The following is a 15,500-nucleotide window of genomic DNA, read 5'->3' as shown; positions in this document are numbered from 1 at the left end:
GGAACTCAATGGGAAAGGAAATTATTCTCTTTTAACCGTTGCGTATATTAGATGTTACCAAAAAATTGATTGACAGATGACCGTTGATATATGATTGGCCGAATTTAGGTGTTCAGGCTGATGTATAACTAACTGGCCTGCATAAGATAACGAAAAAAAAAACATAGATTTTAAGGCAGGATTTTTTTTTATTATTTTCTAACTTTTGGAACAATATGGTCTGATAAAGAGTACATTTATATTATTATTTAACCCAGAAATTTTGACATTTAAATATGATTTCCCTACGACTTTAAATAGAAATGCAGTTTTGTTTTTTTGTTTTTGAGTTTTTACAGCACTAGTGGCTCAGTTTTTTCATAGAGAGTAGGCTAAAAGGAAAGGGGGTATGAGAGAGAGGAAGAAACATGCGGGAAAGGACCACAGGCAAGATTCGTACCCGGGTCATATGTGTCGAGAACTAAGGCCTCCATACATGGTTGGTGTGCACTAACCACTGCTACATCTAAGCACACCCATATAGTGTTTGTCTGCAGTATGTAAATGTCCTTTTGGAAAACATTGCTGCTGGAACCGGTGCTTCACGGTATCCTAATTATCCTTTACAGTGTTGTTATTGCAGAGGAAGATCCGTTAGAGGAAGGTGGTAATTTGGGGGATATTATCACTGCAGCAATAGCATGATGTATTAATATTACTGATATCATTTGGCATTGCTGGAAGTGACTGTCTGCTTCTCCTGTTCAGTGTTTTGGGGTTTGGCCTGTGGTGCATCTGTCTCAGGCATCTTTAATGTTTCTGTTGCTCAGTTAATATTATTTCTCTCTTCATCTCAGCTGCTTTCTCCTGATTTCTACCATAAGCTCTGGCCATGTTTTGAAAATCTTTTATTTTGGCCTGTTGCTGTCATATCGCTGAGGTAAACCAAGAGGCTTCATCAACATCATAGTGTGTTTTTCTTTTTAAATATGTTTGAAGAGGAGTAAAAGGCTCAAAGTTTAGAAAAAAAGAAACAGAAAAACAGTCCATTATGTGTAAACGTGTCTACCTCTTTCCTTTCTCTCTTCCTCCCTCTTTGTACCTGACATTGAACAAACATCTCACTCTTCTGTTTCCAAGCTGCCTGTTAGCTGTCTGAAGGTACTCCTCCACTACGTCCTCCTCTTCCTCCTCTTCCTCATCCTGTTTTTGTCATGCGCTCTTATCCAAAGGTCCACTGGCTACCTGCAGTATTTTACCAGCCAAGCACAAGCTTAGGGAGCAAAGTAAAATATTTATATTTTGAGCATCTCCCAGACATTATTAACAGACATTTCAAGACATTTTAACAGTCCCAGTTAAACTAATGGATTCCCAATTCAGTCATCCATTTGCAGATCTCCCTATCCATTAAGTCATATTTCACCTTTTGTTTGCAGCTTTTTGAAAACTGTTCTTTTATTCTATTTATTTTTTATTACATGTTCTAAATGCAGCAATACAAATTTGACCAAGTTTTAAGATCCTGTTTATTTTTCAGCTGTTGTAATGAGATATATAAGAAAGAATTATATAATTATATATGCTCTGTTAAAAAGAACCAAATGAAATGACTAAATATATCATGAAACTTTATTGTAATCAGCCCTGAAAGTATTAATCAGATTAATCGTGATTTATCAGTTATAGAAATAATCGTCAGCTAATTTAGTAATAGATTAACTGGAGTGTAGAGATTGTAAAACCTGTTTTTAGCTGACAGTGACCCACTAGAGCAGAAACTATATCAAAAGGGTAAAAAAAAAAATAATATATATATATACATATATATATATATAATTTTGCATTTAAGACAAAGAGAATAACTTTTTCATCTGTCAATCTGATCTACCCAAAGCTCAGGTGGAAAAGTTTTAGTTTCACCTGGTTTAATTTAATAAAAAATTTTCTTTAAGGACCCTTTGGCTATTAATCGATTAATCAGAAAAATAATCTACGGATTAACTGATTTGCAAAATAATCTTTAGTTGCAGTCCTTTTTGTAATCTAGGAAGGAGGAAGTAAGTTTGGAAATTGCGAAATAACCTTGATGGATCCTGTAGTGGTAACATCCATAAATGACCTTTTTAGTTTAATTAAGCTTCTGACCTGAATTGATTTTATTTTCAACCTAAATCCTGTGGAAGAAAAGTCTGGTGTTTTTCTAAAGGCCAATTTATGCCTCTGAGGCATAGCCCCTGCAACGATCAAATCTGTCTCTGTGCACGACCAACGCCCCCAGAGGTTCTGCAACCGTCGTCGCCCACCTGAAAAAAATCCTGACTACTCGTCGGACGGTCACAAACCCGCACAGACCTCAAGCGGAAGTGCGCAGACTAAAAGCAGCTGTGATTGGTCCTTGGTACGCCTTTCCCGCTCTCTGTGTGGTCATACTTCTCGATTCGATGCCGGGGCGCGCCATTTTTAAAAACTACAATGGACAACCTACGTTTCCTCCTTTGTCTTTTTGCCAACTCCATTAACGGAACCTGTTCCTCTTCGATGTCTAGCAACTCTATATCGATCTCCGTGAACGTGATATCTTGCAGATGCGCCATTTTTGTTGTGGAAGATAAAAACTCCTGCCGTCGAGGTTCTCGTGACCATCTGGCGCAGTTCTCACGAGTTCTCCAATAGGCTCCCCCTTGCTTCCTTGGCAGGAAACTGCTGTGCGTCCCTAGAAATTCCAGTTTTGCAGACCAGCAAAACTGTGTCAAGACCAGACCCAAGCGACATTTGATGTGTGCAGATGCAGAAGTATAATCTACCCTTAAGCAGTAAACGTATCACACAGCCAATAGGTGGAGTTCATGACAAACCTCTCTAGTGTAAAAGGTTATGATTTTTTTTTTTTTTGTGATAGAACAAGGAACATGTCCTCAGCCGATACAAGGAGGGCTGAGTGAAGCTTTGCGTTAAGAGGACAGGATGGGGAATAAACTTTACAGCTGGAGCTTACAGTTAGCAATACATATCATGCTACATGCTAATTAGGGATGGAACGGTTTATGAAAACCGTCCGAACCGTTCGTTTCGGTTCGCGTGTGTTGTGTTCGGTTCATGCGCTGCTCCTTTTTCTCATAGGCGAAGCGTGAACACTCCAGAGCAGAAGGTGGCGGTACTGCGACCAAAGCCAACCACCAGTAGTAAACAAGAAGAAGAAGAAGTGAAGCAGTGTAGCCGGGTGTAGCAGAAAAAAATCAGTTGTTGTGGAGAATTGTGTGGGTATGGCGAGTGGGAAAGAACAGGAGTTGGAAGACGCGCCAGCAGCACTTTATAGGTCTGCTGTATGGGACCGCTTTGCATTTAGAGTGACCTACGATGACGGCGGAAAGAAAGTTGTGGATAAAAGTGCAACATTGTGCAACACGTTTTGTTTATGCTAACAGCAACACGACCAACATGTCAGGCTTACAATCAACATATACCGAACCGAAAACGGTGACCACGAAACCGTGAACCGAACCGTGGATTTTGTGAACCGTTCCACCCCTCATGCTAATACAAATTTCTTAGTGCAGTTAAAACATCAACTGGGACATTTTTATTTTCTTTATTTGAAAGTATTAGCATAACCTGTTTATCACACCTTTAACTGCAAAAAAACAACAAAAATTTTTTGTGTTTCTTGACTAGAAGCTAGCTTTAATTGGTTTTAGCGGGTTAAATGATACCAAACAAATATAGCTTCAGCTTCTTTTACTATGTGGTTGCTTCCACTTTAAGATTGTGTTTTAAATTCTGTGGTCGAAGTGGATCAGTGGAGCTTATTGTGAACATGGTGTGTACGGTGTGCCACTTTTCAACAGCTAGATTTTTTTTAACTCTTTAGCATCTCTGGCTAATTGTTAGGATGTTAACGTTAACCTGGCTGGTTAAAATAAGGAAATTAATTAATGCATCATTTTCTGACCTTAAAGCTTCATTATTCCCCCATCTTTTTCTTTCATTTAGTTGCATACACTCTCCATCCGTCGCCCTCTGAGCTGAGCAGGTTTTTCTTTGTGGTTTCCTTTCAAAGAAGCTTTTTTAAGTTCCACCATTTGTGCCTTTAATTCTTTCCGTATTGATATATTTCAATGTTGATGCGATCAGACTGCTCTTACTGACCCATGTATATTTATATATGCTCTCTGTGTGTTGGTTTGTTAGGTCATTGATCCCATAGCTCCCAGATATACGGCTCTGTCCAGCTCCTATGTGGTTCCGGTTTCAGTCCTGGAGGCAACAGAGGAGATGAAGGAGGTGGCGAAGCACCCAAAGGTCAGCAGGATTATTTTTCTGCATCCTAATGCTTTTTCTCTGCTCAGTACTTGATATTAAGTAGCCAAATCCAGAAAACATCACAGAGCTCCATATTATTTCTATCTCCAGAACGCAGAGGTGGGGATGAAGGAGGTTTGGTACGGACCTCGAGTTCTGGTCGAAGGAGCCGACGCAGAGACTTTTACCGAAGGAGAGATGGTCACTTTCATCAACTGGGGCAACCTTATCATCTCTAAAATCAACAAGTATGTTCAGGTGGTTAGTGGTGCATGAAAGCTGCATCTTCTTCCCTCCTAACCGCCTTTTCCCATCATTCAGAGGGGCTGACGGTAAGGTGGTGTCCATGGAGGCTCGCCTGAACCTGGACAACAAGGACTACAAGAAGACAACCAAGATCACGTGGCTGGCTGATACCAACAGCGCCCCCCTGCTGCCCACCATCTGCACCAATTACCAGCCCCTCATCACTAAAGCTGTCATCACTAAAGATGATGATTTCAAAGATTACATCAATAAAAACAGCAAGGTGGGTGTGGTGCTCTGTGTGCATCGCGTGGATTCTGTTTATGTTTGTGAAATCTCCTTTGATTCTCTGACTCTCAGCTGGAGGAGAAGATGCTCGGCGATCCATGTCTGAAGAGCCTGAAGAAAGGAGACATCATCCAGCTTCAGAGGCGGGGCTTCTACATCTGTGACCAGCCCTATGAGCCAGTCAGGTAAAAAGAAGGGGTGTTTGTTATGGTGACACTTTGCCGCCGTAACCACCAACTGTTTGGTTCTAAGTTTGTCTGCTTGTGCAGTCCCAACAGCTGCAAAGAAAGCCCGGTTGTCCTCATCTACATTCCTGATGGGCACACCAAGGAGATGCCGACTGCTGGTTCAAAGGACAAAAGCAAGAGCCAAGCCTCCAGCAACACAGTGAGTGTTTCAGGGGGAGATCATGTTACTGTGGCTGTAGATTGCTTTGATATAATTATTCTAAATCAAGTTCAATCCTTCCTCCAGGGATGAATACGGCCTTTTTTAAAAGCCTTTATAATCACTACAATGAATGTTTTTTGCCGTTTCTCAATATGTGCACTTGTGTGTACTCATGTGCTCGTGTACTCGTCAAACATCATCAGCCTCAGCCCTAGTACTGTTCGATTCACAAGAACAGTTGACAGAGAACGGACAAAGTCCTCAGATGTTGTTCTCTCCCCTCCCTCTTTACCCAGCATGCATCCAGAGCAGACTTGTCCGTTCTTGAGATTGACAGCTATCCCAGCATGCACTGCGTCAGCAGCAGCAGCTTCCAATGGAGCACTAACAGAGCCCAGAGCATGAAGTTAAAAGTTCTTTTTTCTGTTGCCGTTCAATAAAAGTACATTTTAAGATCATTTGAAGCGAGAACATTATACTTTTATGCATCACAATATGGCCAATTTACTGATTTAATGCGTAATTTAAAAACAAAATTTCCGAAGTTGAGAGGACCACGGCAAAAAGGCTAACAGCAGCCAGGGCTAACGTTAGCCCGTCTCTAGCAGCCCTCTCTCTGCATAGCTGTGGTTGAAGGACTGCTGGCTATGATGCCGATTTTTTTAGTTTTATTTGGCAAATTTTTCATTTGATTTGTGTTTATCTGACCATGTTAATTATTATTCCCCCACTAAAGGGAAAAAAGTCAGAATTTATTATTATCTAGAGACTATTAATAACAGGAGGTGAAATGCATCTCCAGACGAGCTGAGCATGTGGTGATGTCATCAGTACGCTTCTGTTCCAGTTGACCCATATTTATGCTGTGAGCTCCCATTCTCACCAAGTCCATACTTTTGTGTTTTTCTCAAGAACATACTTGGCGAGGACACAAGTCCGTACCAGCGTTCTTCTGAACTGAGAAACGGTCTTAGTTTTTCCATGAAAGAGTTCAGATCTAGCAGTGATGAACTGATAATGTAAAGCTGTGTAAAGCTGTATGTAATGAAATGATTGAATGGTAAGGTGCAGGCTCATTTCCACTCGCTGATGGTCCAACAGAGATGAAATGACTGGTGGCTTGTTGGTCCATTAAACTGCATCACTAATCAGTGTGTTTTTATCTTTCTGGTTGAGATGCATGTTCAGTGAATATATATATGGTGTTTCCTGTTTGCTTTACTTGCAGATTAGCCACAAATTATTCATACCCCTGGTAGTATTACTCTCATTCAGATTCCTTCAGACTGGGAGTAATGAGGATTTGCTTTGGCAATTGCTCCTCATACGTCGTTTTTATTTTATTATTTTTTTTACAGATGTTCCTGAAGATGGAAATCTTGGTTAAACAATGATTGTAGTCCTAATCTGTGATGCCAGTCTGAGTTTATCTGGATGCCTCGCCCTTTTTCCCGCGCTTTGTTGAATTATATAATACTGCCTGATTGAAGAAAGTATTGTGTAAGAATCAGATTTTGAAATTAATGTGGATTTGTTTTTTTTTTTGTAACATATGAAATATGTTTTATGGGAGGATTTCTGGTATTTCCTCATTGGTGCCGAACTTCAGGTTGTTTGGATGTAGAGAGGAAATGTGCTGAGATCTGTGTGTTTGCACAGTTTCACATGTGTGTTTCAGTGGTAAATCTGTGCGACGCTTTAAACATGAGGAAACCAGAAAAAGCCACTTAAAAAAGGAAAAAGATGCCCTGTAATAATTCATTTCCCGCTTTTTCCTTTTGTTAGGTGGCTAAGGCAACCAAGGCTCCTTCGACCTCTGCTTCTGCTCCTGCATCAACCCCCGCCTCAGCAGCTGACCTCTTCTCCAGTATTGTAGCACAAGGTGAAGCTGTTCGTAACCTTAAGGCGGCTAAGGCCCCCAAGGAGGAAGTGGATAAGGCCGTTCAGCAGCTCCTCTCTCTGAAGGTATTCCAGCATTGCCAGAAATAACCAAGGGAGGTGTGGAAGTTTTCAGAAATATCACCTTGTAAACAATGCTGTTTCAGGCCCAGTTTAAACAGCAGACAGGTGTAGACTACAAACCAGGCATGAGTCCACCCACCTCTGCACCAGATACAGCATCTACCTCCACGGCTCCGGCATCAGAGCCATCCTCTTGTCCGTACACCCGTGTTGCCCAGCAGGGGGAGCTGGTGAGGCAACTGAAAGCAGAGAAGGCACCGAAGGTACAGGACATCTTGTTCTACCTAATGCTCATATCTGTTTGTTTCTACATCTGGTTTTGCTTTCATCCCAAATCACCGAGTCGGATTTGTCCTGCTGCCTTCATGTCCTCATCGCATGTCCAGTCATCTTCAGTTTTGTCAGTCATCTGCTCGCCCCTCCTGACTTGTCGAGCCGCCGTTCGTCTTTCTGTTGCGTTTGCATGAGAGTGAAGTTTAATCATAAGCAGCTGTGGTTCTAAAATATGTTGTCACTGGTACCAGGACCAGATTGACGCTGCGGTGAAGCAGCTCCTCGCTCTCAAGGCTGAGTTTAAAAAGCTCACTGGTCAGGATTACAAACCGGGGATGGGAACACCCACTTCCTCTGCTGCGACCACTGGGACCTCTTCTTCCTCTTCTTCCTCTTCCTCCTCTTCTTCCACTGGGCTGTATGAGCGTGTCGCACTTCAGGGTGAAGTTGTCAGGAAACTGAAGTCTGAAAAAGCCCCCAAGGTATCCAGATGGAACAAACTGAATTCTGAATAAAAAGATCTTGGTGCTCATTGCTAGGGAAGGATAAAGCGCGCTGCAGTGAGGTACTGCAGATTAAAATTCTATCAATAGGCAGAAAAACGTTCAATACTTGATCCCATTTTCGATACCATTGGGACAATTAATCAAAGCAGGGTTCTCTGCTGGGAAATTCAGCATAATGGGCCTTTTGCTAAAAAATTAAGCAAAAAAAACATTTTTTTTATGGGCGTATCTGCCCTTTGACTGACATTTGGTATTCCTCTCCATAGTGTTTCTGCACAGATTCTGGTTATCCTGAAACTTTTAGAATTACAATGAAATTTTGCCCTGATTTTTAAAGAGTAACGGCTGCAGAAACTGTTTTTAAATACATGAACCCTGCGACTTTAAGGCGTTCATCGGCTCACCGAGGCTTGTGAACATGCTGCAGCCCCCGACAGATGAGGCAAGGCAAGGCAAATTTATTTGTATAGCACAATTCAGTACAAAGACAATGCAAAGTGCTTTACATGATTAAAATACAGGAAGATAAAACAGAATCAAAGCAAGTAGGAAAAAAAAAAATGCAGAAACAAAAAAGAATATTAAAAACAGTTGGACTAAAAAAAAATAAAAATGTTGAACTAATGATGTTTCAGTTGAACTGTTTAACTAGAACAGTCGAAGGCAATCCTAAACAAATGTGTTTTTAGTCTTGATTTAAAGGAACTCAGGCTTTCCGCACTTTTACAGTTTTCTGGAAGTTTGTTCCAGATAAGTGGAGCATAGGAACTAAATGCTGCTTCTCCATGTTTAGTTCTGGTTCTAGGTATGCAGAGCAGGCTGGAGCCAGAAGACCTGAGTGGTCTGGAGGGTTGATACACTGATAGCAAGTCTGTGATGTATTTAGGTGCTAAGCCATTCAGAGATTTATAGACTAACAGAAGTATTTTAAAGTCTATTCTCAGAGATACAGGGAGCCAGTGTAAGGACTTTAGAACTGGGGTGATGTGCTCTACTTTCTTAGTCTTAGTGATGAGATGAGATGAGAGATGAGAGCACGCTTAAAAAAAGAAAGGAATCACACCCCCCTATGCTCATAAAAAAATGCAGGTGAGGATTCTGTAAAGGCATCAAAAAATTTTTTATTAACATGAAAATCTGGACGTGGCCCATGCTTTCTCAACACATCACAGATGCTAGGTATGTGTGGCAGACAAATGCAAAATAAATGGCCACAATATGATCACATTTGGCAGTTTTTAAGGTAGTCTAGGATATTCTTTTATTGTGCAAATAATCCCTAAGTCTTAAATTAACACTAGCAAAAAGATGCAAGCACTTAGTATTCATACCAGGCCAAATTAGCATTGTATCCAAATACAGTTTTTTTAGGTATCAAGACTTTCAGTATTGGAGTATCGATAAGAATAATAATCTTAATAAGAACCCACATGACCAGTTACTAGGACTGGAAGTTTCATTCCTTTAATCGGTTGCATCTGCAGGAAACCGACTTTACCCCGCTACCTGTCAAAGTACTGTAGTCATATTAAATAACGCACATGGAATAAACAGATTTTTGCTCATTATGAGGGATTGCTGTGAGGTTAAAAACTGGAGCTACATGGGGTGATGGTAACTAAACGGATACAGCCTGCTGGGTTTCTTTCTATGGAAAACCCATTTACAAATGGGATTAATACGTTTCACTCCGATAAAGGAGATGATACCAAACTATAAATAAATGCTTTTGATTTTGTAAATATAAACGGGCTAAGTTGTTTCTTTGGTAAAATGCCAAATCAACTAATCAGTTTTGATTTGGTGCTAAAATAAGTGAAACAATGATCATGTGATCAGTATTGCTGAAAGTAAGATTTATGCAGGTAAAGTTTTTGAGTTTTCCATTTGCATTAATGGTCAGACGGAGGCGATAAATATGTGGGTTTGCTTCTCGGTGTTTCTGCAGGACAAGATTGATGCAGCTGTTAAACAGCTGCTCACTCTGAAAGAAGAGTACAAACAGGCCACAGGGCAGGACTACAAGCCGGGAGCAGCCCCCGCTCAGAAGACCACCGCCCCAACCCAGAGTAGCACCAACCCGGCTGCCCCTGCTGCCTCCGGCCTGTATGAGAAGGTAGCAGAGCAGGGAGAGATGGTCAGGAAGCTGAAGGCTGAAAAGGCCCCTAAAGTAAGTTTTACATTTCGCACATCTTCACCATTACATAGTGATTTATTCCTAGCTGTTTGTGACATCAAAACCACATATATCAGTGGAGGTTTTATATGACTGACCAACAGGATGTCAGGTCTACTTAAAAGGTCAAAGGGAGGCAACAGTGGGTTAGAAAATGTTGAGTCATAGATATAGAACAAGTCTGGTGTGTTTTTGGCTTAATTATACTTCATTCAATACTTTGATTTAAGATAAGGATATTCAGTGTCTGCTTATTGAAGGTTTTAAGTCAAACTGAATAAAAGCAAAGACTTTGACTAGGCCATTCTAATACATAAATATGCTTTGATCTGAACTAATCCCCTTTTGCTCCACGCTACATATTTATTGTTCTTGTCTTGTTGCAAGGTGAATATATGCCCCAAGAAATCTTTCTTTTATCTTATGTATTTTTTTTTCTCTTTTACTTTTTATCTATTGTGACGTTGATGTCATTAAATGTTTTCTGACCTTTGCTCAGGACCAGATTGACGGGGCTGTGAAACAGCTCCTGGCTCTGAAGGCAGAGTACAAGCAGCAGACTGGACAGGACTACAAGCCAGGCTCAGCTAACCCAGCTCAGACTAAAGCCAGCAATGCCTCCGCCCAACCCAGCAATTCACCGCAAGCTCAGGAGCTCCACTCACAGGTGGCCCAGCAGGGAGAGTTGGTTAGGAAACTGAAGACAGAGAAGGCCGCTAAGGTAAAAATACGATTGCATTATTTTACATCCCAGATGGGAAATGAACAGCTAAAGGGTTCAATCTGATCAAACCAGCTCCAGGGTAGGAATGTAACCAGGAATTAAAGCACTCTGACCCTAGGCCGGATTTCCGTCTCGTATCGATTACGTAAAAAAAATTTACTTGAAAATAAATTGAAGATAAATAAATTTTAAAAAGTCAATCGAAATCCCTCTTGCGTTTGTCAGCCAATGGTAGCAAAGGAGCGGTCTGAAACATTTTATTTATATATATTAGGGTTGTAAATAATAGTTTTGTATCGATGCATCGATCCAACAACTGACGATCCGATGCATCGACACTCCGCAAGAGTATGGATTCATGTTTTTGTTTTTTTCCTCCGGTCTATTTTTATCCATTTGCTCCTGGGCGTAATTCTCCCTCCCGTGCTGCGGTAGCGCTAAACCTATTGTGCCCTCCTACCTCGCTTCCTGGTTATACTCTTTCAGCAGTGTGTCACAGTGAGCTTGACACAGACATTTGATTTATGCTCAGTATTGAGACGTGGTCTGTGCTACACGCTGTGGGTCTAGATACGGCGGAGGCGATGAGAAGGTGGGGGCAAGTTTAGTCCGGCGAGGGAGGGACATGAGGGCCAAAAAGAGCGGAGATCCAGGTGGAAAAAGGGTCCCAGCATTCTCGCGCACCTCGCTCTTCTAGAGGGTCAAACTTCACGAGTCGTTTTCCACAATTTCGGTCATAAAAACAAAACAAGCCGGCCTTCTGTCTGCGGTACTGTCTGTGGTCAGCTACAATTTTGGGGAGGTGCAGCAGAGCGTCTGTGGAGGGGGCGGGGACGTCTGGAGCCGAGGTATTGCATTGCACTCATTGCACTGATTTTGTGCAGTATTTTTGATGCAAAGCCTTGCAGAATCTATAACGCAGGGGTGTTATTATTTTTCAGTGAATGAGGGTTTAATAGGAATAGGTGGAGTAAAACTTTTCTATTTCTGTTATTTGCTGTTATTTGCTATTGTCTAGCCTGTAAGGTATAAAAAAAAAAAAAAATAAAAAAAAAAGTTAAATATGAGTTTCTTGCCTGTTCAGGCTCAGTATTTTTTTTATTTTTTTATTTTTTATTTAATCCCTGTGTAACGCTGTTTCAGGAACAGGTGGATGAAGCTGTAAAGACTCTGCTGGACCTGAAGAACAAGTACAAGTCCCTGACTGGAGAGGACTACAAACCAGCTGCTGCTGCTGGAGCCTCTGGGGGGGAAGACAAGAACCGTAAGGAGAGGGAGAACAAGTCCGAGAAACAGGGAGGAGGAGGAGGAGGAGGGAAGAAAGGGAAAGGAGACAAGGGAGGTAAAGGAAAGGAGTCATCAGGAGGTCAAGGAAAGGAGTCATCAGCTGGAGCAGGAGGTGCAGGAGAGGGACAAGGCCCTAAGAAACAGACACGGTGAGAAAAGGATGACCAAAGGAGAGAGAAGCTCTAAAACACAATTAAGAGAAACCTGGACTGCAAAACTGGAATTTGAATTTAGCATATTATTAATAAAACATGTAATTTACAGGAAAATGAGGAACAAAATGTTTACTTTTCATATCTACAGGTGTTACATCAACATTTAAACAAAACAAACTTAAATGTCTGACCCTAGTGAAAGGTGTAGAGCTGTGTGGTTCATTATGCTCCAGATGTTCTGCTGTAAACTGATTGTCTAAAGCTACTTGATCTTCTGTATTAATTTGGCTTCAGAGTTGGAAGGACTTGGCCAATAAAAAGTCTGAATGTTTAGTCACCTTGTCAGTGGTCGGTGTGAATTGAGTCCTCCATAGTTTAGTGCATTGCTGTAGAGCAGTGCTGGCATTCATTAAAAAAGGACACAGGATACGAATCTCTTAAGGAGAACAACAGGCTGCTGTGATTCAGTGACTGAGGAGGGATTTTCTGTTGTCGGATCGGTGAGTCAGAACCCTTCTGGTTCTAATCTGCATCGTCGTAGCTTGTGGTCTGCTTTTTATCCTCCAGATTACAGGCTTTGTTGTCTTACTGCACTACTAATTCTGTGTTCTTTCGGTCGAGATGCACCGGATTGATTTAGTTTCTCTAACCTGCAGCAGCCCAGCTTTCTTCAAAACAAATTATGATCATCAGCAATCAAGCTGCCAGAGAGCATTTTTAGTCTTTGCTTATAATAGAAGCAGGACACTCTTTGATGGCAAAACGATTAGGGAGTTCCCATTTTGAATGATTATCAACCATTGTTGGTAATCAACGAGGTTAGCTTCACTTGCAATAAAGAGTGATCCCAACAGAACCTTAACTCTTAGCTTAGCGTTTCCAAACCACAGAAAAGTTTTTATCATTTCTGCTGTTTAAAGTCATTTTAACAGGAAGCATAGTTAGCAAAATATGAGTGATTTGTTCTTAAGAAAATGGCTGCCAGCTCTGCTACTAAGCTGATGGCTGGGGTTGTTTTATAAGAATGTGAGCAGCAAAATGGGATATTTCTGCAAAGAAACGACATCTAAAAAGCTTTAAAATACATATGTTTTTGTTATATTAACAGGAGGTATGTAGTCTTACTGTCGGTTATATTACATATTCTCATACCAGCCTCTGCCTCACTGGAATTTTTTTTTTTAAATCTAGATAAGTAATTTTTTCTTAAAATATATACATTTGTTTTTGGATTGAGGAGGTAAAAGATACATTTCTCCAATGGAACAAGAAAACTTACACTTGAAATAAGACAATGCAATTGTGTTATTCTAAGTGCATATGATCTAATTATCTTATTTTAAGAGTAAAATTACTCATTCCATTGGCAAACTATTTCATTTACCTTCTCAAATTAAGGGTAAATGCACTTAATTCAAGAAATTTTTACTTATTTCTAGATAGTTTTTCCAGTTAAGAAAGATTCCCTTCTTTGTAATGTTGATCAGAAAACCAGGTCAGTAAATAAACCTTTAAAAAATGTGACTGTTTAAGATGTGAAAAGTAGGAAAAATTTTGTTCCTCAAAACAGAAAACGCCTGAAATTGGTGTTTTGTTTTGTGAGTTTGCTGCGAACATCTAACTTGTATTGAGTTGCATTGTTTTTCTGCATCATGGATTGCATGAAGTAAAGTACCTGTGAATGTGTTTGTGTGTTTAAGCCAATGATTTTAAGTCTTTTATCTCACAAATATGCAGCATTTTTAACAGAGAATGCCCTAATGATTAAAACTCAATCTCTGGGTGCTTTAATGCTGCATTCAAGGACTAAACGTTTGTTTTCCCCTCTCAGGTTGGGTTTGGAGGCAAAGAAAGAGGAGAATCTTGCTGACTGGTACTCTCAGGTGAGTTTCCTGTTCTCCATGTTAATTTCAATCTCTTGGAATAAAACTCTCCCCCAAACTCCTAATGATATACACGTTTATATTCCAGGTCATCACGAAAGCAGAGATGATTGAGTATTATGACGTGAGCGGCTGCTATGTGCTGCGGCCCTGGTCCTACTCCATATGGGAGGCAATTAAAGACTTCTTTGACAGGGAGATAAAAAAACTGGGTGTGGAGAACTGCTACTTCCCTATGTTTGTTTCACAAGCTGCCTTGGAGAAGGAAAAGTCTCACATTGAAGATTTTGCTCCTGAGGTAATCCTGAAAAAAGACAATCAGAAGTATAACTAGTTGAATTACTTAAAATGATGCAGAGCGGGACTCTGCAAAGATTAATTCTACCTGGATAGATTGAATTGGCCTGTTTATGCAGTTATAATCATAAGAATAAAAAAGAATGAAAGCCGCTAGTAAGAAAATAAAACCCAAGAGTGGTTTAATCGTGTGCATATTTTTGCAAAATAACCCTATTACGGATATAGAAATGTGTTTGTAATGGTGTCATGTCTTCAGGTTGCCTGGGTAACTCGTTCAGGAAAGACTGAGCTGGCTGAGCCCATCGCTGTCCGACCCACCAGTGAAACAGGTCCGTCCCAGCGCCTGCATTTGATGCTCTGCATGGTTTTAATGAAGCTGCTGCTGATTTTCTCCATTTTTCTTCATGGCAGTGATGTATCCGGCTTACGCTAAATGGGTCCAGTCTCACCGAGATCTGCCCATCAAACTCAACCAGTGGTGCAACGTCGTGGTGAGTAAATAAAACTCACCTTCCCTATTAGTGCAAGCTGATCGGTGCACAGAGCTTTCGTATTTTAACATTTCTCCATGTCACCCTTTAGAGATGGGAATTTAAACACCCCCAGCCTTTCCTGAGGACCAGAGAGTTCCTCTGGCAGGAGGGACACACGGCGTTTGCCACGAAGGAGGAGGCAGCGGAGGAGGTATCAGAAGGGACGCCCCTCCTAATCCACGGCATCATGGGAGGACTGGTTGACATTTTCCTTTTTGGCTCTCCTGTAGGTGCTGCAGATCCTGGATTTGTACGCCAGGGTGTATGAAGAGCTGATGGCTATCCCCGTGGTGAAGGGGAGGAAGACTGAGAAGGAGAAGTTCGCTGGAGGAGATTACACAACCACAGTGGAGGCCTTTATCTCTGCCAGCGGCCGAGCCATTCAGGTAATACGCTGGCCTGCCTGCCCTGTAGAGACTGACACGGGAGTGGATTTTCACTCCTGTCCCGTCACACTCCCACAGAAAAAAATGGTGTCCCGATCCCGAGCCGGAGT

The 15,500-nt window shown here is 41.2% G+C and overlaps 1 protein-coding gene across 3 annotated transcripts in view; it reads left to right on the top strand.

The window, feature by feature from the left end:
- The window catches only part of eprs (glutamyl-prolyl-tRNA synthetase), a 34,229-nt gene that overhangs the window by 13,970 nt on the left and 4,759 nt on the right, over nt 1–15,500 (top strand). The window contains exons 13-30 of one of the 3 annotated variants that reach the window (XM_015397152.1): nt 1,120–1,140; nt 4,171–4,281; nt 4,393–4,529; nt 4,603–4,810; nt 4,888–5,000; nt 5,085–5,202; nt 6,991–7,170; nt 7,251–7,430; nt 7,692–7,922; nt 9,895–10,116; nt 10,622–10,843; nt 11,990–12,282; nt 14,120–14,171; nt 14,260–14,469; nt 14,728–14,800; nt 14,883–14,962; nt 15,054–15,155; nt 15,235–15,390. In XM_015397152.1, coding sequence (XP_015252638.1) covers nt 1,120–1,140; nt 4,171–4,281; nt 4,393–4,529; nt 4,603–4,810; nt 4,888–5,000; nt 5,085–5,202; nt 6,991–7,170; nt 7,251–7,430; nt 7,692–7,922; nt 9,895–10,116; nt 10,622–10,843; nt 11,990–12,282; nt 14,120–14,171; nt 14,260–14,469; nt 14,728–14,800; nt 14,883–14,962; nt 15,054–15,155; nt 15,235–15,390 — 2,709 coding nt within the window. The remainder of the gene's footprint in view (nt 1–1,119; nt 1,141–4,170; nt 4,282–4,392; nt 4,530–4,602; nt 4,811–4,887; nt 5,001–5,084; nt 5,203–6,990; nt 7,171–7,250; nt 7,431–7,691; nt 7,923–9,894; nt 10,117–10,621; nt 10,844–11,989; nt 12,283–14,119; nt 14,172–14,259; nt 14,470–14,727; nt 14,801–14,882; nt 14,963–15,053; nt 15,156–15,234; nt 15,391–15,500) is intronic. The other 2 variants (XM_015397153.1, XM_015397154.1) reach the window with 2 other exon arrangements.

The sequence above is a fragment of the Cyprinodon variegatus genome, unplaced genomic scaffold (assembly GCF_000732505.1).
Source record: "Cyprinodon variegatus isolate N-32 unplaced genomic scaffold, C_variegatus-1.0 Scaffold840, whole genome shotgun sequence".
NCBI lineage: Eukaryota > Metazoa > Chordata > Actinopteri > Cyprinodontiformes > Cyprinodontidae > Cyprinodon > Cyprinodon variegatus.
The sequence above is the reverse complement of the archived record's forward strand: the minus strand, read 5'-3'. Positions and strand labels throughout refer to the sequence as shown.